This window comes from Platalea leucorodia, assembly GCF_965183815.1.
Source record: "Platalea leucorodia genome assembly, chromosome: Z".
NCBI lineage: Eukaryota > Metazoa > Chordata > Aves > Pelecaniformes > Threskiornithidae > Platalea > Platalea leucorodia.
In genome coordinates this window covers 63446989-63469656 of record NC_138858.1, presented here as the reverse complement: position 1 = coordinate 63469656, position 22668 = coordinate 63446989, and the positions used below count along the sequence as shown (strand labels likewise).

The following is a 22668-nucleotide window of genomic DNA, read 5'->3' as shown; positions in this document are numbered from 1 at the left end:
GTCCAAGCTACATTTTTTGAAGATCTACTTGCCACATACAATGATTTGCACAAAATTATTTCAGCCACACCAAGTATAAAATGTGCATTTATTTCTGCTGGGTTGCGATCAGAGAGCTCCAAGCATCTTGTAAGATTCTCTATGTCTAGGTATGGCTAATTTTATTGCTTTTATTTTCTCATTCAGCACTCTGACACATCAATATACTTTTGAGGTCATAAAATCAAAATAAAATAAACACTGATTTCGTGTAAAGGTTCACTTCTACACGGAAAACTCTAGGTGAAAATTAATGAAAATTCCAGCTGGACAAGTGTCCATAATCATTGATCCTACAGAAGCCTTCCAACTTCTATAAAGTCTGAAAAATACCACTGCCTCTCATTAAAAAGAACTAAACCAGGTAGACAATATTGACTTCTTCCAGGCACGCTGCATCATCTGGGGATTTAGACAAGGAAATTCCCTCAGTGTAAACATCCTTATGAGACTACATTTGTGTATTTTTCTGTATATGGGAGATTTTATTACAAGAGACATAAATATGTTTTGGCAGCATTACTGAATCAAAACTGATAATGGTTTGCTGCTATGTCATACTTCAAGAAGAATTTCTAGTAATGTTATGAGTACTGTCATATTTTGAATGAGTCTGAAATTCTGAAAGGTAAAAAGAAAAACACATACATTAAAAAAAATAGGTAATTAAGAAGAATAAAAAGAAATTAAGAAGAATAAAAAGAAATACACTGGGTAAAGGCATATAAAAATTAGCATACTGTTTAAAATGATGATTTTTCCTAAGTTAGAGCAACCAGGGTATCAATTCCCGTCCTTAGAAGCATATATGCTGTGCAACATCCAGAAGAGTGTTATACTGAACAAAACAATATCCATAGGGCTAAAAAGAACCTAAGCATCTCCAGTACAGCAGGGACTTCAATTCCCAACTGCATAGAAACCAGCAGAGATTATTTTCTTCTCCATGAATGTTTCCATTTTTCAGGGAGATTCAATGGAATCTTTACAGTCTGAATTAAAAGTAGCCTAATTAGCACCAACTATGAAAATGGGTTTAAAAATAAATAAATGTACATGCATATATTAGTATTAACAAGTTCTGGATTTCAAAACATTTACAGAAATATCTTGGTTTTTCAATATAAGATAAAAGATGTTGAATAACCTCATACTTCATATTTTTCTTCTGCTTCCCAAAATTACCTTTTCCCCTGATTTCAGCCCTGATGGAAATATTTCCAACAGCTTTCATATTCTTATATAAAGGCTAAAGCCATTTGCCATAGTAAATTTTGTAGATCCTAAATTGTTTAGCCAAAATGATAAACTTCCTAACATTGAATATTCAGTACTATATCAGAGACGTACATCAGCATATTGTATGATAAAGTGCCTCCGTTGTCCATCTGAAAACACAGAAAGGACATATTCACCAGGTTTCCCGTGGCTCTCTCGCACCAAGAAGTCTCCTTGCTGTTTTAACAGCTCCTGGGCTTCTATTCTTGGAATTGCACCATGATACCAGTCTTGCTCAGCCAATGGTTTCTCAGTCGTTGATATTACATCAAAGAACTTGGGAAAAATATTGAAGAAAATTGTTATTATAACAGTACATTTTTAGACGTTACTTTTACATAAAAACTATGATAAAGAACAATAATTACTATTTCTGTACCTAAATTATGTTTTTCTATTAAAAAACACAATCCAGGCTCTTACATTTACACAAAAGGCATACTCATCACCTTCTTCTCTATTACCTAAAAAATTAATATACAAAAAGTGGAAGTTTATGGAAATGTCCATAAAACTATGCAATATTTTTTGCTTGGCCTGCTATTTTTCCTAAGCCATACTGACCAACTCTTTCTCACACATTCTGACATGCTATTAACAACAATTCTAAATGAACCATTTCTTTATCCAGACAGAAACTTCTCAGACATAAAAACATAAGAAATTGATTTATACAAAGCATTTGAATTGGGCAAATTGTTTTCACAGAATTTAACTATTGCATCCCAAATCAATTAATAGCTCTATGAGACATTTTTTCTAGCATTTACACTGTAGCACATAATATAGACCTGGGTGTACTGTGCTTATGAACTTTAGCATAGAGTTTCTGAAGGCACAAAGATTGTAAGAAACTATTTTCACTGGCTATAAATTGAAGGTAATGAGTTTTAACCTGCAATTTCACATATTAATTTTAACAAGCTTACATTGTTTAAGAAAACACTGAGGAAAAGTTTATATTTTGTTCAATGACCACTTCAGGTTTATTTGTTATGGCCAGAGAGATGAGCCCTTACTTAAGCTGTATGTCATTCAAAATCGTTAGTGCCAGAGCTCATAGAAATTCTCACTCACAGAGTGGTAAAGCTCTGAACAAGATAACACAGTGCGTACTGTATTGTGAATGTGTCCCAGGCAAGCCTGCTGAACTGCATTTTAGAGAACAGCACGAAGACCCACACCTCAATTAAGCATGATCAAACAGATACAAACAAAGCATACAATTCTGAATTAACCTCTCCTACTGCTCTGCCCTGATAAAAGAGGGTTTTCTTTGTATCATCAAGGGTGATACAATATTTCCCCTATGAGGATGGGGAAAGAGAACAGAAACAATCCATTGGTACATGCAAGGGAAAAAATTGACATGGTGCAGCTATGGGCATGGTGGAGGCCACCTGCACATTTAAGGTCTTCCCGGGGAGATAATTAGATTAAGATGACTTACTCAGCCAAAAAACCTTGGGCATAATCACAGACTCTCAGAGTGGGAATGAGCAGACCCAAGAAAGAGAAGTTACTCAGAGCTTCTTGTTTCCAAATATCTGTAATTCTTCAGCACTTTTATAGTAAAGTTTCTGGTATAAAAAATGCCTTTGTGGGTTCCTGGCTGCATTTCTAAGTTATACCTCAAAAGGTCTAGTTTAGTCCAGGATCCCAAAGGAAAACTAGAGAATGTATTTTAAGAGCCTGCCAGAGCCTCATATTCTCATTGACATTGAGACTGGGATCTAGAGCCCTGGGCCCCTATCAGGGATAATTTCAGACACAAGATTTGAGGCCAGCACTGTAATCAATAGACTCATCAGTAGAAAGAACAAGTATGCTCTATTACAAATTTTGCTCTATTACAGATTCAGAGCTAGGAAGGACTATGTAAGAAATAACAAAAGCTTGAACAGAAAGTGCACAGAGTTTTTAGGAGCAAAAGATGTACTCCAAGGTACTGTGTTTATCAGCATAGTGAACTACTAAAAGCCTAAGACATTGTTTGGCCAAGAAGGCAGTCATATATTTCAATTTCATTAACAGTTAAATACTTCTCAGATCAGAGCTGTCTACCACTGTTAAATGACACTAAGTTGTTCTCTTTCAGAAATTCCTGAAAGAAAAAATAAGCTTTCAAAATGTTAGAGAACATTATTTACTTGAACATTTATTGTTCAAAGATGCCGAGTTTGACTCACCAGAAAACCCAGGCCTCTGCTACGCTATCAAGAAATGTTAAGGGTTCAGAGTAGCAAAGTCTTTGCCACAGAAACACGTTTCTACTTGAAAGGAAATGTTTCTGAAGATAAAAGGATAGTTCAGGATCAATAAACTAGTTGGTGGTCTTCACAAAGGAAGGTTAAAAAAAATAAAAAATCTGACATGGAACTCATTTTATAGCTTACTAAAGAGGAAGCCACCAGATAATAACACCTGCTCATGTTCGAACAAGGTCAAGTCTGAGTCACTGTTCAGACAATCATGACCACATCCCAGAATAAAACATCTTAAAAGCCTTTATGACAGAGAAAAAGCTTACAGAAGAACAAAAGAACATTTTAGACATTGTTAACTATGGCATTGTTTATGACACTAACGTCAGTCTTCCCCCTTCTTTTAAATTTGGTTAAATTAGTATTTATTACTTTAGAAGGAAACAATGAAAATTCCACAAGGTATCCTCTGCTCATTGCCTCCTACCTTACATTACCCTTCCTTTTTGTCATATACTATGGGGCAATCAAGGTGGTTTCGCTGGTGAAGCAAGTGGTAATTATTCATGCTTTGCATGTTATTAAAATTGCATTAGTTTTATGAACAAGTCTTCCGACTCCAACGTATTTTGTGTATGCACCACTTAGTGCTAATGTTTCTACTGCATTTTATAGTTAGAATTAAATGGTTTAAACACAAGAAAGATTGGTCTTTGAAGAAGATAGAGGAAAAAAAGCTACCTGCAAAAAATTAAATTCCCATCTCTTTTTATTGAGTTTAAATATCAGTAAGCAACTTAATATGACTAATTAGATACCTGAAAGAAAAAGTTTGCATTCTAGGCCTCAACGTTTCATAGCTTCACTTGGGGGATGAGATCTCTTGCTCATTTGTATGTACACGCTTACAGAATCACTTAGTGATTCAACAGCTTAAATGAAGAAATATTTTTCTAAGGTTTTTGTTTTTAATTTGACTGGAAGCTAAAAATAAACAATTAACAAAATCATACAGAAGGAAAGGAACTCACACTGCTGAATCTCTACTCCCCCTCCCCCCGCCTCCTTTTTTTGGCTTTTATTTTTCCTTCAAGATTTCTATTTATTGCCATATTTAACTCATGGGTTACTTGGGGGTGGGGTAGGGGTGGGGATGCCCTTATATACTTCATCACACTCTTCCTTCTGAGAGAAGGGAAATGCCCTCATATACTTCATCACACTCCTCATAGACCTATGACTGTCCTCTTTATTTACTCTGAGTCCCCTTCTCTCTCCCTGTTTAACAATCCATCGAAACAGCAGTTTTTCTCCAACAGTAAAACGAAGCAGTCCCCAGCTGCTGCCCTTCTTCAAGAGAAAAACTGAGCAAACGGCAGTGTATTATTTCTAACTCCAAAAAATGAGATATTATTCCTGTACTTAGGTCGTCAATGAAAAGAAAATACTAATGAGAATAATATTTTATTAAACCAATAGCTTACTCAGTATTGTATTTTCATGTATATTCTGAGCTCAAACTTTGCGTACTTCCATATTTTCCATCTTTAAGCAAATGAAACATTTTGTCATGACATTTTTTTCTCTCCCAGTGTAAAAGAGGGGCACAGACACAGATGAGAAAGTAAAGCAATATATTTAGGTTGATAATTTGAGACAATTCCCTATGGAATATCCTGCCTTTAGCCTCAGTGTACCTGGCTCACTGCCACATGCTAATATACCGTATGAAACCGACATTAATTCCACCTATTATCCTGTAAACAATAACATATCTGTGCCAAGCTCAAATGCCTCAGTGGCAAAAAGTAGGCAGAAGGGCAGAAGGGCTGGCATTCACGATGCAATTTATTCAGACTTTTCATTCACTTCATTCATAGCACTGCATCACAGGTATATGAAAGTTGCCCCTTTTCTTGTGTTTTCTCTCCTCATTTCATTAAGCTTATGTCTCTTGCTATTATAGAAAACTGGCTTACATTTTGTCCAAGAGAAGCCACTTGAATACCTAACCCTGATGTTTTCTGTTCAAACTATACTTTTGCCCTCTCTTACCCTTTACCTTCTCATTCTGAGAACATCCAAATCATTTAAGTGCCAAAATTAAGTAACAGTTAAACTTCTGTCTGCTTTTGGAAGTACAGGGTTTCTCTACGACTTTCTTCAGATGACACAAAAAAAATTGTTTTCTCTCAATACACGCAAAATTCAACTTCTCCATCAATCAAATACTGGATGGTGTTTTTAGAATAGCACTACATTTAAACCAAGATATGGCTCCACTTTTGAAGTTTCAATATACTTAAAACATATAATATGAAAACAGATAGTTAACATCACATTTTTAGACTATACTCTGTAAGACAATCCGTACCAGTCCTTTTCCTACTCTGCTTCAAGATCCCTTTTTGTATTGGGCTATTTAAAAGATAAAAAAACAAACAAACAAACAAAAAATTCTTTTATGTATGTTATTATTATTTTATAATACACATTCAATAATCACTTTGTATACTTTGTTGATGGATAATAAGTTTTAAGTACCAGTTTATACATTTAGCAATGAGCACAGTTATGTAATTGTCATCAGGAAAAAGCCAACCAGCTGACCACATTAAGAGCTAAGCACTAATTTGTGAAGCAAATTTTAGCTGTATATACATAGTTAGCTTTTCTAACACACGAGAAATTGCTAAATCAAAAAAACAAATCAAAGCTGAAAATTGATTGGTTTATATATTCTGACTTTGAAGCTCATCTAAGAGATAGGTAATCCAGAGTACACTTATTACTCACATTTTACTTTCTGCCTCAAATGATCCTACTCCAATCTTAGTTCTCCCAAACATATTCCAAGGCTTTAGCATTAGCCTACCTACCATATATCTACATCCAGGTTTACACCAACTTCCATGGAATTAATAGTGCTATAGATTGGAATGAAAATCAAAATGAGGCATGTAGGTGATTTAAGATGACACTTTAATTAAAGCCAATAACAATTTTGACATTGACTTCCCCTGATTTCATCTTAAATGCTTTATCTTGATCCTTCTCTTGAAATTTTTTCTCTTCCAATTTTTCTCTGAAGCAGTTTTAGGTAGTATTTTTATTTTTTTTTAAATTGTAACAAGTTGTATAACACATACAAATAGACAAAGTTGAAGGCTATGTCTCACCTACACAAAGAACAGAAGTCACAGCAATATATATTTTAATATTATGAAATGTTGCATTTTTACATCAATTAGAAGTTTTATAAACCAAAGATCATGATAATGTGGAGATTTTGTTCATCTCCAGGGATATTTTAGTATTTTAGCAGGGTTTTTCCTATTACTTTTCAAATATGTCATGCAACTTTCACATTTTTCATAGTAAAGGCGTTCCTGTCCTAATTTTATGTCATTATCATATTTATTATTCCATTCCTTTATCACTATGTACGATTTTCCTATGTATACACATGTATATACACATATATGTATACATATATATGCAACTGTAATCTCTTTCACACATTCTGAATATTGTTTAGCTTAAATAAAGTTTACTGGGTCCTTTAATGGGTCCTTGGATGCAATCCTGCAGTATAAAATAGAAGGCGCATTCATTCCAAAGTTTTCTCAAAAATGCTATTTTGAGCTAATGTCTCAGGCGACAAGATCACAATTAAAAGGCCATTTTAAAAAGTTTTAAAAATTCTGCCCAACTTTTTTTCGGTTGTTTTTTTTCTTTGGTGTTTGGTTGGTTTTGGTTTTGGGTTTTATGGGGTTTTTTTGTTGAGAGGGTTGGGATGATCACCTGTTCCACTTCAGGAAAACACAGGAGGAAGGTTTTCAAGTTAACATCTGACATCCTCCCTAAGTAGGTGCTCAAGTATTCTAACTAGTCTTGCAAGCCTGTATATGAAAACGAACAGAGGTAATACAAAAGCAAAAGAAACAAAAAGGTTTCCCCATCCATTAGGGAACCTGAACAAAAGCCAACTAGAAATAAGAGATACTCAACAACCATTTTCAATGGAGATTGAAGCAAGATGTATAACACATAATTACTTAAACAGTATTAGTTACTGAGGAAGAAGAAGTAGTAGTAGTAATAATAATAATATGCTTATATACTGGTGCCTTATAACAAGTAAGGGAAATATAATTATTGCAACAACGGGTAAAACTTGCATGACCATTTGACCTACTACAGAATATCATAATACACTGCATTTCTAGTAAATCAGACTTATTGGGAAGAGTACTCTTAAAATAGCACCAGTCTGGGAGCTGCAAAGAACACACAAATTCTCTTTTTTTCCTAAAGTGCAACAAGTTTTTCTGACATACTATTATGCCATGATATTATCGTGTCTGCTGATCAATCAGAACAGTGTTTTTATAACATTATTTTAATGTAATTTTTGTCTATGTAGATGGAAATGCATGCCTCAGAAAAAAAATCCTACTTAAGCTGTAAAAATAACAGGATGTAGTACAACACTACATTGTTGATAATACTTACTGATGATGAGCCCAACATGGATTTTGGAGACCTTATAATTCCAGCTATGGAATGACGTATAGTGTCAAATCTTGAGACTTTGTCCTTCTTGTCCTAAGAGAAAAAGCAGTATCTCCAGTGAAAACAAGCAAATCGGTATGATAACTGAATTATTGGAGAACGTGGAATGTAGACTCCTGGATTTTATTTAAAGAAAAGATAGGGGCTGTGCCTCTACTGATACAAACCAGTAAGTGTCAACATCAGTGGGATTAAGCTAACTCATATCACAGAATCATAGAATCACAGAATGTCCTGAGTTGGAAGGGATCCACAAGGATCATCGAGTCCAAGTCCTGTCCCTGCATAGGACAACCCCAAAATTCACACCAAATGTCTGAGGGCGTTGTCCAAATGCTTCTTAAATGTTGTCCTTGGTGCTGTGACTACCTCCTGGGGGAGTCTGTTCCAGTGCTCCACCACCCTCTGGGTGAAGAACATTTTCCTAATGTCCAACCTAAACCTCCCCTGGCATAGCTTCCTGTTGTTCCCTTGGGTCAGGGAGAAGAGATCAGCACCCACCCCTCATCCTTCCCCTTGTGAGGAAGCTGTAGACCGCGATGAGGTCTCCCCTCAATCTCCTCCAGGCTGAACAGACCAAGTGACTTCAGCCGCTCCTCGTATGGCTTCCCCTCTAAATCCTTCACCATCTTCGTGATACTCCTCTGGACACTCTCTAGTAGCTTTGTATCCTTTTTGTATTGTGGTACCCAAAACTCCACACAGTACTCAAGATGAGATATCAATTTAACTGCTGACAAATTCTATAATTCCTTAAACATTCTGTGCAATTATTTTAAGTGTTACTATTGTGAACTATAAAGAGAACTTAAATCCTTTTGTACCCTAAAAACAAAGGACATAATTCTCAGTTCTCCTGAAATACCTGTTTTTTTAAAAGGACATTGATTTGAAACCATATTAAAAAAAAAAGCCCATACAGTAAAACTCAAAAATACATAGGTACGTTATCCTTACTTAATATATGGGTTTTTTTTCCCCTTTTATTAACGTGTTCTCCTCTAACAATACACTACTTGTAAATATTAGTACCAATCAGTGCAAGTTACAGGATCCATTTTTTTTCTGGCACTACTGTAAACCATAGGAGCAGCCACTTTCTGGATTTTAAATTCTGTACAAAGAGGGCTCTAACTGGAACACTGAAACAGCCTTTAAGGATCTCTAGTTCAGCATGAGTCAGTGGAAATTCCAAGGTGCTCATAACTTCACTTAGTCCAAAGACTGTATATTTGTTAAGTATGACTTACAATCAGCTCTCAAAATTAATATCAAAGAATCTTTCAAAAAATACAAAAATTTATTTTTAACACTGACAAACTGAGCTTACTTATTGTAAATCACTCTCAGAAACAGCCAAGACATTTTAATGAGTATTTGCAAAGTAATTAAACCTAAAGCAGAGAGACCACACATTAACAACCTCATAATAATTAGTTATAGGTTACCTAAACTGTAAGAAACAGATAATGGAGACAGACTACAACTGTTTGGTAGTGTTACAAAGAAAAATTGCTTCCAGGTTTTGGACATACACCCTTGACTGAAGATACTGAAAATCTGATAATGGAATAAATGCAGTTTCAGTTTATTCCAGGACTTCTGAATTAGGAACAAAATCTATTCATTCTGTACACAGAATATACCAATGTTTGAAAATGACTCCCAAATACAATTGAGTTTACAGGGTATAGGTTAAACATTGTCTTAGTAAAATAAATTTATTTATTTGGTAGCAAAATTCTGCAATGTGCCTTAATTTGTATACTGTGAAAAAAGAGTGCAAAAACCAGTGAAATAGTCAAAACACTAATAGGGAGTTTGTTAGTCACTGAAATATTCGTTAACTATGTGCCCAGTTACCCATCAATAAGATTTTTATTCCTTTTATCAGACTCAAGTAATATTGTATGCCAACTAATTTTCTTATAATAAAACACTCTGTACTGACTCCTGATTTTTATTTTTATAATACTGATGAATTCAACTGGCTACACCAAAAAAATAAAAAAATCTCATTATCAATACAGGGACACACAGTCTAATTTTGCTTGCATGCTTGCTGGGTGTAGAACGATCCACCCATTTCACACTTCTCTTTAGAAGTGAGCCATGAGATTTAACTGCAATTAAATATTTACTTCTTATATGACACAAAAAAAATAAGTTACCAAAAGGTGCATGAATTCCACTACACTTCCCCTAAACAAACTCAGGAGTTTTCTTCCTATTTTACACTAATAGCATGCTTATCTCATGACAATGTCAAACTACAAGTAAGGTTCTATATTCACCAGTTTCTCTTACATAAAATGTTTTTAACAAGAGGGTTTTTTGACTCAAAGTACCAGAAAGACTCATGGACTGAGCCCCACTAGAGGACTTTGATAAGCACCACCAAATGATATATAGAGGCTAATAGTCGCATTAAATAGAATGAGCATTAAAATGCAGATTTAAGGGATAAACTTTGGCTCTGTTCAAAAGGTAGTGCATGACCTGTTCAAACTGCAATACATTTGTAAACACTGTTTAGTATTTTCATAGCACCTTCCTTCCCTCTGACATACTGAAACTACTCTGTATCTTACAGCAATGAAGACTCATAATTTGTCTGCACAGCAGGCATTATCAAACACATGACAAACACAACTGCAGCCTGTACTAAGTTTATTTATTCCATTTAAGTATCTTTAGGGCAACCTGAATAAAACGGAAGAGCAACAACAGTGTTCTACTGAGGTTTTTTTGCCATTGCTCAGCTGCAGACCACCTTAGAAGGACTCATTAGATCTTGCAGGAAACCAGTTTTCACTGAGAACAGTATATTCACCAGTGTGAATAGATTTTTTTATGCATATTAGGTATAAATATTTTTCTAAACTAGTATAAGAATACAACCCAGGACAGCCCATCTACTTTTATACATACATATATATATATATATATATTTATATATGTGTGTGTATGGTCTCATTAGTTAAGTCAGGGTGTTATTTCAAGTCTGCTTTCCAAAATAAAAGGAAATACACATCAGAGCTGTCTTTCAGTGATCTCCACCCTAGCCACATTGAATTTTGAATCTCTCAGCCAAGGCTCTCACAATTTAGCAAAGGATTTAGTAGAGGAAAGGATTATCTCAGGATATTAGGTTATTTAAAATTCCTGAAGGAAGCCAACAGAGAGCAGAGACTCTCTGTGTCCTCCGGAAGAAAAGTTCATTATAATTCCACACAATACTCATTCCAACAAAGGTCAGACATCTGACAAACCAGAACAAGCATGTGTGGTGGTGCATCCCCTGCCCAGCTTCCTCTCAACCACCTTACGACCACAGGGACCCCTGCCAAGGCTTGGCCTCTGAGCAATGAGTCTGGCAACCAGGCACCCCTTGGTCGTACCAGGCACTCTTGCATGGTTGAGCTGGGGAACAAGAATGCCTTGATCCCACTTGGCATAATCAGTCACACCTTGACAGCTTGGGAACACCTCATTGTGGATCGTAACTCAGGCGGATCAGTTCGGGAAGATCGTACCTGCCTTGCTGAGATTAATGAGAACTCAGCGATAATTGACAGCAGCTGTGGCCAGAATGGAAATTTAACAACACCTAAAGTCAATCATCTCACAACCCTATCAACAGCAGTACCACGGGAGACCCTTTGAGTTCTTCTGGACCACAGTGGGCTGTGCCAGTGTCTCCCTCTGAGTGGGGATGCCTCTCAGAGCTGTGAACTCTTAAGTTTGCATATGGAGGCCTGGCAACAGGACCTGGGCTGACCTCCAGTACCCTTCACTTCTTCAGGTTCAACCCTTCGCCCATTGAGACAATCACTGAAGTGAGTATTTCACTGAACTCAAGGGGAATTTTTGATGGGTATCTTTATCTGCGCATATCAAACTCGCAAGGGATTTTAAGAGGTATTGTTTTATTAGGCCTTTTGTGTGATATTGTGTGTGTGTGTACTGTAGCAAACTTTATTTAATCACTTTGCAGGTGCTAGAGTAACCAATGATTAGTTACTACTAAATTCTTGTGATTCTCTCCTTATTGTGAATAAACCTAAGTTGCTGCTAAATACATATAATCTTAGACATAAACTGTTGACCAAGTCTGAGACTAGGATTGGATCCAGGTGGACCTAGGCTCCTCTCTGAGAAGGAGTTTAGAAAGCAAGGGGGTCCATTCTGAACCTCATGACTCAATGGGAGGGCCTCCTTTACCCCTCACCTTGTATTCCATTTTCTCTCTGTCTCTCTCCCTCCATATATTCTATTCATTTAATAAGTAATAGAGTGAACCTTGCCATCGAACTTTAAATCACCCTTTTATAAATTTCTATTAAAATCACTATTTAGAAATATCTGTGGCAGTGATTATTTAAGGGACCTAACCGCTCATTTGCGACAAATTGGCATAGTTGGCAGGATGGCAAGTAGTGTCACTGATTACTTACAAAAAAATGGAATAAATCCGCTTCCTAAATTCTCAGATGAATGGGCTACTGACAACTGGCATGACTGGGAAGCTGTAGAAAAACAACTACAGATGGCCAGGGCTAATGTAAAAGAGAGTAAAGAAAAAGGAATAATTTGCAAAATGCTGGGTACCTGCTTAGAAGCTGCCTGTCAGGATAGGATAAAATCTGATAAAGAGAAAAAAGATCTGAGGGAAGAAGTAGAAGGCAGAAAGAAAGCTGAGTCATTACTGTCCCTAAGAACTGACCAACTGCAACAGCAGTTACAGCAGGAAAGAGAAGAAAAACGAAAGATGGCAGAAAGGGTCGAAAAAATTATACAGTGGGCTCCCCATCCCCCTAACACCACACAAATTGGGAAATTGATCTTATCCTCCGATGAGTGGGATGGAGACATATGGGGGGACCCCGATGATAGCAGACCAGGGGAAAACAATTGGGTTCTTCCTCCAAACCCTCCTGAATACAAAGCCAGACCCATCATTAAAACAGAAGAAACTACTGGACCTTGGAGTGGAGTGGGAAACCATACCCGAAAAACAGCTCCATTTGATTCACTTCAGTTGGCCAATTTACAAGAATGTTATGGCCGTAAGCCAGGTGAAAGTGAAACATAGTATTTGTAGCGAGTATCTTTGACTGGGGGAGACAGAATTCTACTAAATGGCAGTGAAGCCAATGGATACTGGGGTCCTGGTGTCTTTTTAAATTCTGGTCCTGACCCCCCAAAATGATCCTCACTCGCTAACAAGTAGAGTGGCATACTGGGCTGGTGGAATAGATGTATTGGAAAGAGGAGAGCCTGTATTAATCCCTATTAGCCCTGGATGAACTTAGAACTGGTGTCACAAAAGCCGCCTGTATTCAGGCCATACATGAATGTTGTTTCCTTGATGTTCCCATATCGGTGGCTGTAGATCATAACTTACTAAAACCATTAATCAGAGGAGGCCCCCCTATGCTTAAACCCTGCCTTGTGGCTAGAAGGGATGAAATTAGGAGAGACAATAATTACAATGATCTATTGGAAATAACAGGAGTAGCTGAGGAACGAGATGAACCCCTGGAACGTAGGAATCTCCCCTCCTGGGGAACATTAATGCATGACATTATAAATCATGGGCGAGACATTGGATGGGATGATCTGTCTAGTGAGACCAAAAATACAGGCCGTAATGTTAGACAAATTAAGCAAACATCCCAACATAACTCCCAAGTCCCAAAACCTGCTGATTGCCACTCCAGGTGGAAAGAACTGTATCATCAAGCACTAGCATTAGACATTCCAAAAAGTATGCTTCAAAGACAACCTGCAAAAACATAATCCAGGAGAAAACATTTCTAACACCCCAAATACTCAAACTTGAAAAAGAGATGACAGCCCTTTTCTTCCCCAAAATTCAAAATCAAAAAATTAGTAGCATGCAGATGACAACTGGGTCTGTCTGTCTGGCAAGTGGAATCCTATCAATGGATAAATAATAATGGCCCATACATTTTAATCCCAGTCGGGCCTCGACAACAATTAACAAAATTTCTAATAGATACAGGGGCACAAATTTTCATATTAACACAACAGGATGCTGAGAAGCTAGGTATACGACCTGGACAGCAAAGACTTAAAAGTTACTGAAGTAAACGGAGCAAGTGCTGTTTGCAAAACTTCTAAGGCTAATTTATGGCTCCCTGGAGAAAAGCGTATGTCCTCTATTCACTTTGCAGTTAAAGATAATGATGAAAACATTTTGAGATTTGATGTTTTGAGCGGATGAACTTGGCGCTTGCCGGACAGCAGCATGTGGTCCTTCGGCTCACATATCGATCCTAAGCCAAATGAATACCGGAAAGTTGCTACAGTGCGCTTGCTCCACGCAGCTCTAGCACTCCCTGATTCAAAGATTACTAATGTCCCACAATATCCAATTTCTGCTGCGGCACGAGCTGGAATTTCTGAAGTAATACCTGATTTGGAAAAACGACATATTATTTCCAGAACCCACTCCCCATATAATTCACCGGTTTGGCCAGTTAGAAAACCGGATGGGAGATGGCGACTACTAATTGATTACCGGTGTTTAAACGCCAACACAGCCCCACTAACAGCTGCAGTGCCTAATATTGCAACTTTAACTGCCACACTACAAGCAGCTGCACACCCGTGGATGGCAACATTAGACATAAAAGATATGCTTTTTATGATCCCCTTACAAGAAAAAGATAAAGAAAAATTTGCTTTTACTTGGAAAGGTGTACAATACACCTTTAGCAGACTCCCACAGGGATATAAACATTCACCTACGATTGCTCATGCTGTGCTTGCCGAACTTTTACAAACAGTTGCACTCCCTCAAGATGTAAAACTGTATCAATACACAGATGATATTCTGATCGGAGGAACCTCTCCTGAAAAGGTGGGGGAGGCAGCAACAGCAGTCTGGCAAGCATTACGACACCATGCTGGCTATGTAGTCACCACATATGCCTCAGACAAACTTGTAAGACATGTTATTATTTGATTAACAAACTTGAGAAGGATGCTGGAAACGAATTAGGAGTTCTGCATCAAAGATGCTGTAGAGAACATTATGGAGTAGTATGCTTGCTAGCATACACAATGCAGCTACTAAAACATATTAGCTCATTCAGTTTCATTTTAGTTTAAATGAATTACTTTCAGAGATATTAGTAAAACGGTAGCACGATTTGTCACTTCCTTTATTTTATACTACACCAATTTCATTAAAAAGAAAACTAATCTGTGGGCCATAATATTTTATGCAACGACTGAATTACTACAGAATAAATTGTAGTTTACCATTACGAAGCTAGATATGTATGAAAATATATATATTGTCGTTAGAGAACATTTTTAATCTATTTCTTTGACCGTGTTTAAATGTACCTGTGGCACAAGAGCACATCATACAAGGAATTATGAAAAATGCACTGACTGATATTTCCTTTCTAGGACTAGCCATATTTCTAATCACTCTCCCGAATGAATTAAAATGAATCTCCACCAGACTTGGGACTGGCACTTAGAACAGGTCATGAAATTTTCTATCCATTGGACAGCTACATCTAGCAAAACTGCTGAAAATCCAACTACTTACCGTGGAATGACACAAGACTGATGAACTTCCATATGGAATACAAGCAGCTGTTTTATGGATGGGACTTCTTGTCATTATCCCCTTTGGTAAATAACGCAAAACACTACTGCTTTTATTTCCAAATAATATAGAAAGGACTTACGAAGACAAATAATTCTTTTATTGAGAAACTGATTGACAGCAAGTACTTGTAACCTTCAGATTACAGTGCTCTGTCATATTTTACAAGCAACCAGTTTTGGATGCAGCAGTGTTATGATTCTTCTGCCACAGAACAAGGAATGCTGAAACCCCATTCCCAGTTGTATACACCTCAGCTAACCTTTTCATTCCAGTTCTCTTTTTCCTTCTTAATAGTTGAAACAATTACCTCAGCTCTTCTAAAGAGATGTCACAGCACAAGACAACCACTCTGGCGCTCTTAATTTTACTTTGCATTTTTCTCTTCTGACAAGATGCAGAGAGGAACAAAAAAGGGTGAGAACCAAAAAAGAAGCACAGGATTCAGGACAGTTGAAAAATGCAGGAAAAAAGCAATCCTTATTTTGCTTGAGGATTTCCACAGGTGCATCTTTATATGTAATACACAGAAAGCCAAGCTTCTGTGTTGTGTATGTTCACTTTGGGGGATTTTGTGCAACATGAGGTCCTGTCCATTTTAATGGATTTTTCACTAGAATTTAGCTCCTGTGGTTATGCACTACAACTGTTAGGGTCCTGTGGGCAAAAATCTCCCTTTTGCCAGACATACAGTTCTGTCACTGGGTAAAATCACCGCAAATAGAGTACATGAAAAAATAATACAATACACCCAGAAGTGTGACACAGTCAAAATGACAGGCTGTAAGAATCATATTCGCAATGCTATTTTGAATGAACATGAACAAGACAAAGCAACAGAGCAAAAGATTTTGCTTGAATTGAACTGCGTAACATAAAAGCCCAAAAGAGCTTTTTAGCTGCATAAATGCAGGAAAATGGCTGTATCTTAGATGTTATTACGAAAGAAAAATAATCCATACTCTTTTTAGAAAAGCAAGGAAGTAAGAAGCTGGAGAGAGATCTAAGATAAAGATAAAACAGTATTAATGCTTCTGAGCTACAGGCAAATAGTAACACTATGTCTACTGATCAAAAGGTGGATGATTAGCACTAAGAGGGACAACAGACAATGCAGCATATATTGCATATTGCTAAAAAAATGAGCCAGACTATGTACATACAGGTATTATAAATAGGTACTCAACGAATTTTTTACCTCAGTCTTCACCAGCAAGTGCTCAAGTCCAAGTCACAGTAAGCAAAGGCAGGGACTGGGAGAATGAAGAAGTGCCCACTGTAGCAGTAGATCAGCTTCGAGACCATCTAAGGAACCTGAAGATGCACAAGTCCATGGGACCTGATGAGATGCATCCACAGGTCCTGAGGGAACTGGCAGATGAAGTTGCTAAGCTACTATCTGTCATATTTGAGAAGTCGTGGCAGCCCCGTGAAGTTCCCACTGACTGGAAAAGGGGAAACATAACCCCCATTTTCAAAAAGGGGTAAAAGGAAGACCCACGGAACTACAGGCCAGTCAGTCTCACCTCTGTGCCTGGCAAGATCACGGAGCAGATCCTCTTGGAAACTGTGCCAAGGCACATGGAAAATAAGGAGGTGACCGGTGACAGCCAACATGGCTTCACTAAGGGCAAATCAGGCCTGACAAATTTGGTGGCCTTCTACAACGGGGTCACAGCATTGGCGGATAAGGGAAGAGCAACTGACGTCATCTACCTGGACTTGTGCAAAGCGTTTGACACTCTCCCACATGACGTCCTTGTCTCTAAATTGGAGAGACATGGATTTGATGGACAGACCACTCAGTGCATAAGGAATTGGCTGGATGGTCGTGCTGAAAGAGTTGCAGTCCACAGCTTGATGTCCGGGTGGAGACCAGTGATGAGTGGTGTTCCTCAGGGGTCGGTATTGGGACTGGTGCTGTTTAACATCTTTGTTGGAGGCATGGACAGTGGGATTGAGTGCAAGTTTGCCAACAACACCAAGCTGTGTTGTCTGCCCCTTTACTCTGCTGTCATTTTGAGACCCCACCTGGAGTACTGCATTCAGCTCTGGGGCCCCCAACTTAAAAAGGACATGGGCCTGTTGGAGTGAGTCCAGAGGAGGACCATGAAGATGATCAGGGGGCTGGAGCACCTCCCCTATGAGGCCAGGATGAGTGGGTTTGTTCAGACTGAACAAGAGAAGGCTCTGAGCAGACTTTATAGCCGCCTTCCAGTACCTGAAGGGAAACTACAAGAAAGCTGGAGAGGGACTTCTTACAAAAGCATGTAGCGATAGGACAAGGGGTAACGGCTTTAAACTGAAAGAGGGTAGATTTAGATTTGCTATAAGGAAGAAATTCTTCACTATGAGCGTGGTGAGGCACTGGAACAGGTTGCCCAGAGAAGGTGTGGATGACCCATCCCTGGAAGTGTTCAAGGCCACACTGGATGGGGCTTTAAGCAACTTGGTCTAGTGGAAGGTATCCCTGCCCATGGCAGGGGGTTTGGAACCACATGATCTTTAAGGTCCCTTCCAACCCAAACCATTCTATGATTCTATGATTCAATGAACTTACAGATAAAAAAGACATGCCAGACAGTATCTGCCAGAGCAATTAAGATGCTCTCCTTTTCGTAAAGTGAATGCTAGCTTCATTTTATGATTTGAAGATACGATTTCCCTGATGAAAAAGGTGCAATAACAACATTCATCTTAAGGCTTCAAATTTAGATAATGGGGAGAACAAGGAAGATTTTTGCTCTTAGAAGGCTATAGATATCTGGCATGAGAATGGAGTTTTGTGATTTATAAGCAAGAGTTCTTCAAGGAAGCTTTAGAGAAAATAATTTTCTGAAAATTATCCTCTGCGTTAGTCACTTCAGCAGTGGAGATTAAAAGTTATTGAGGAGAGGTCCCAGAAACATGTAATAAACTTAGACTATGACAGTAACTCTGGCCTGCCTATTGATGAGTGGATACACTAACCACAAAATCTTTTTGTGTATGTTTTATAGGTATTAGCACATACTAAAGGAGATATAAATGCTGACACATACTAAAACCTGAGCATACAGTAGAACATGCCTGATGTCCCTGAAATCTATGATTTTATTTCAGAAATAAGACTAATCCCATACCTCTCATGTTTTTTTTTTCTCATCCATGACAGAACTGGGTATCTCAGAAAGTTCACACGTAGAAAACCAGATAAAGAATCATGCTGTCTTTACCAAACAAAACAGGGTATTTTAAACTATTACTATGGCACTCACACAGGGAATAAGTTGCTGGCTGAATATGAGCTGCTTATTTGATCATCTATCTTCAGAGCACCTTCCCAGGAATTATAATATGCGTTTTCTTAGTTTGCTATTGTAGATATCTAGAACTGGGAGCAGCACTGTGCAGAGCCATGAGGATGTAACATAGAGTTATTAAAAATTAAAACATTCAAAGCTAATTAAAAATATCTCAAGTACACAGTGAAACCAATTAAACAACACAGCTATTCAAAAATCATTTTTTGATAAGGTAACATTTTCTGTTTTAATCACAAGTAACACCTTCCAAAGCAGCACAAATTATGCATAATTGACATACACATATTGTAAAACACTGCACTGGATGTAAATTAATGTTCCACCTTCTGAATTGCAGGGGGTAGCCTGAAAAACAAGACTTCCTGGCATGAAATTTAAGAAGAGCTATATTTTCTCAGACCAAAGATAAATCCCAGGCAATGCCCGTGGCCTAATGGCCTGTAAGAAAAGGAGAATGATAATTCTTCAGAGCATATCCTTGTTCTCTGAAGATCTGTGGTATAAGATTTGCCTTAGTAGTATAAGTTGTGATGCTTCTACATGTAACAGTCATGGAATGATTTTCCTTCCATAAATTTTTTCAGCTGCTTTCTGAATCTATATAAACTATTACAACTCACTTCGGTAGCAACCAGTTGCAGAACTTCATTACATGTTTTTGAAGCACATGTTTGCCTGCCTACTGTGGCTACTTGATGGTCCCTGCTTCTTGCTTCTGAAGAAACAGTGAAAAATCATTATTCCCTATTCACTTTCTCCACGTCACCTAACACACTGTATACACCTCTATCACATTTTCAAGTCTGAAAAGCCCAATCTACTTATTCACTAATTCTACAGAAGCTCCTCCACGTATCTGAGCATTATTTTGTCTTTCTGAATTCTCCAACATCAAATTTGTAATTTAGGGAGCTGAAAACAAAAGCAGCTACATGGAGCCAGACTCTTCTAGGTGGTACACAGCAAAAGCCCAAGCAGCAAAAGACAATTTCCATTGAAAAAAAATTCCAGTTAGATACTGAAAACAAAGTCAGAATGAGGACAGTGATCAAATACTTAAACAGGTTGCCCAGAGAGACTTCCATCACTGGAGCTGCAACAAGGCATTGCGCAGCCTGATACAACATCAAAGATGACTCTGCTCTGAGCAAGAAGCTGGACCAGATGGCCTCCCTGAGATCTCATCCAATTTAAATTATTCTGCATTTCTAAAGCATTTGGGAAGCAGGTGCACATCAATTTATACAGTGATGTAATGTTTTCTTCTCTATTCTCTGTTCCTTTCCTGAAAATTTCTAGCATATTTTTTGGCTTTGATTACTAAGTAAATAGTGACCTGATATCTTCAGGAACATTTAGACCTTATTTTGAGTGGTATCTCAGAGGTCATTACTAGTATACTTGAAATGAAGCACTGTTACTACAATCTGGTCTGCAGGAATGTAATTACACAATAAGATGCTAATATTGAAAAAAAAAGACTGTTAGAAATAATATATATAATTTATAACAAGTCAAGGAATTCATTCAACTTCCTATCAAAAAATATTTGCTTTAATTCCAAATAAAGTTTTCTGCTCTTGTGATTACTTATATACCAGAACTTTGAAGGTGCAACAGAGGATAGAAAGTAATTTTTTTTGTTCAGGGAAACAGCAATAAGAAAGAGCATTAAACAAGAGACTGGTGAACTTTTTGGAGACAAAAACCTGAAAGCCTTTGGCAGATTTTACTTAGGAAAGCCACAGATTTCAGTAAACGCTCTGTGTAATAATAAATTAATTTTTAAAAAAGGAGCATGAATACTATGATTGACCCTTTGCTTTCTTTTTGAATGACTTATCTATCAGAACAGAATGTAGAGTTAAGTTGTCTGCACCATATTTTCTGTTTTAATTAGAGTTTCAGAGGACCAATTTTTCAAGCTACATATGAAATGTCAGGGAAATGTCACCTTCATCTTTGAAATGATTAGTAAATCTTCCAAACACACAAATATGTATTAGACGTCTTTAAGGAAGTAGAGTACCTCTTAAGGTGGGCTAGCAATAATGTTTCCAGAACCACGGTACATTTTAATTATTATATACTAAACAGTCTTTTTATGTAAAGATAAGAATTATCTCACTGATTTCAAGAGCACGGTTATTAATCAATAATGCTATTATTAACTGAATGTACAAATATTTTATTAATTTTTACACTATGACTTTACCAGTTTCAAGTAATCAAGCTTGCTACAGCTGAAAGGGAAGTAACTGGTCATAACATGATCCTCCTCCTCCTTGGCTATCATTGTCACATTACAGTAACAGATCCCTGAATATACACACAAGGCCTCTCTTACTATAATTCTGTCTAAGCTCATGAAGTTGCAACGGAAGAACATAAGACAGACTATACTGAGTGCTCCTAGTTGTACCGCCGTACCTACTGTTCACAAAAGCAAGAAAACCTACATCTTCTCACATCCTCTGGCAGCTCACCATCCAAAAGAACAAGACAATGAACTAGCTGCTGGTCAAAGTCACCATCTGCCAGGACAACATCTTGCTCAACATTCAGGCTGTGCTGCCACTCGAGAAAACCAAGAACCACAACAAGCCAAAGGGCAGTGAATGAACTACTGCCACTGTTCCAGGCAAGAAGTGACCAAAACAACCTGAACCACAGTCAAGAATGGATGCGAGGTAAGAGTATACAAATGGAGTGGGAATGTATTACATTTCTTCAAATACTCTCCCTGTTTCCAAACATTTTCATCTTCCTAAGCCAGATATAATCTTTAGCCTAGAAACCAGCGTTTATGGTTTGGCAGTTACATGTACTAACAACATCAGAATAAGCAATCAGTGAATCAGTGAGATTTCATGAACGTGACTTGAAATTTCAAGAATATAACCATAAATTTAGAGACAACGTAAAGCTCAAAATATGTTAGAGAAAAAATGTTAAGAGAACATAAAACATGCAAAGCAAACCAACTGTGAGGAAATTTTATACTTCCATCATCTAAACATTACAGTTTGTCAGATGGCTATGAAAACCAGATGCTTTATTAGCTAGAAATACATGTGCATCCACAAATCATTTAAAGTTAACAACTCTTAGGAACATTTTTGATGCAAAGAGGCTAGTTCTATTCTGTACTTTATTACTGTATACATCCGGCTGAAATAGTTTCATGCGTGTATGATTCAAATTCTACAGAAGAACAGAGAAACACAGTAGGGCTAGAACTGCTGCCCCAGAGTTGTAATCAAGATCAACACTATAGCTGCCATTTGAAACGATGAAGTCTTCAATGTGAAATATGTTTTAGAACTGGTTATATAAGCGCGCGCGCGCACACACACACATTGATCTTGCCATCCCCCTTTCAAGTTAAAAAACAAAAACCAAAACCTGAGCTTGGAAGAAACGCATTTCTTTTAAATACACCCATATGTTATGCTGCTTTATTAGTAGTTGGAAAACTTCATCTCTATTTGACTAAATTGTGATAAAACATCAACTGATCAGTTTTCCTCCATCAAGACAGACATTAGCGTAGAAAATAAATTCTACGTCCTGAAGTTTTCATATATTCAGTTTTCCACAAAGAGTATAAAGGCCA

The 22668-nt window shown here is 37.4% G+C and overlaps 1 protein-coding gene across 5 annotated transcripts in view; it reads right to left on the bottom strand.

Moving 5' to 3' along the window:
* The window catches only part of FER (FER tyrosine kinase), a 201410-nt gene that overhangs the window by 103576 nt on the left and 75166 nt on the right, over window positions 1-22668 (bottom strand). For 4 of the 5 annotated variants that reach the window (XM_082337550.1, XM_082337551.1, XM_082337552.1 and 1 more), the window contains 2 exons: window positions 8037-8129; window positions 1390-1593 (listed from right to left, as the gene is read on the bottom strand). In XM_082337550.1, the coding sequence (XP_082193676.1) occupies window positions 1390-1593; window positions 8037-8129 (297 nt within the window). The remainder of the gene's footprint in view (window positions 1-1389; window positions 1594-8036; window positions 8130-22668) is intronic. The other variant, XM_082337554.1, reaches the window with a different exon arrangement.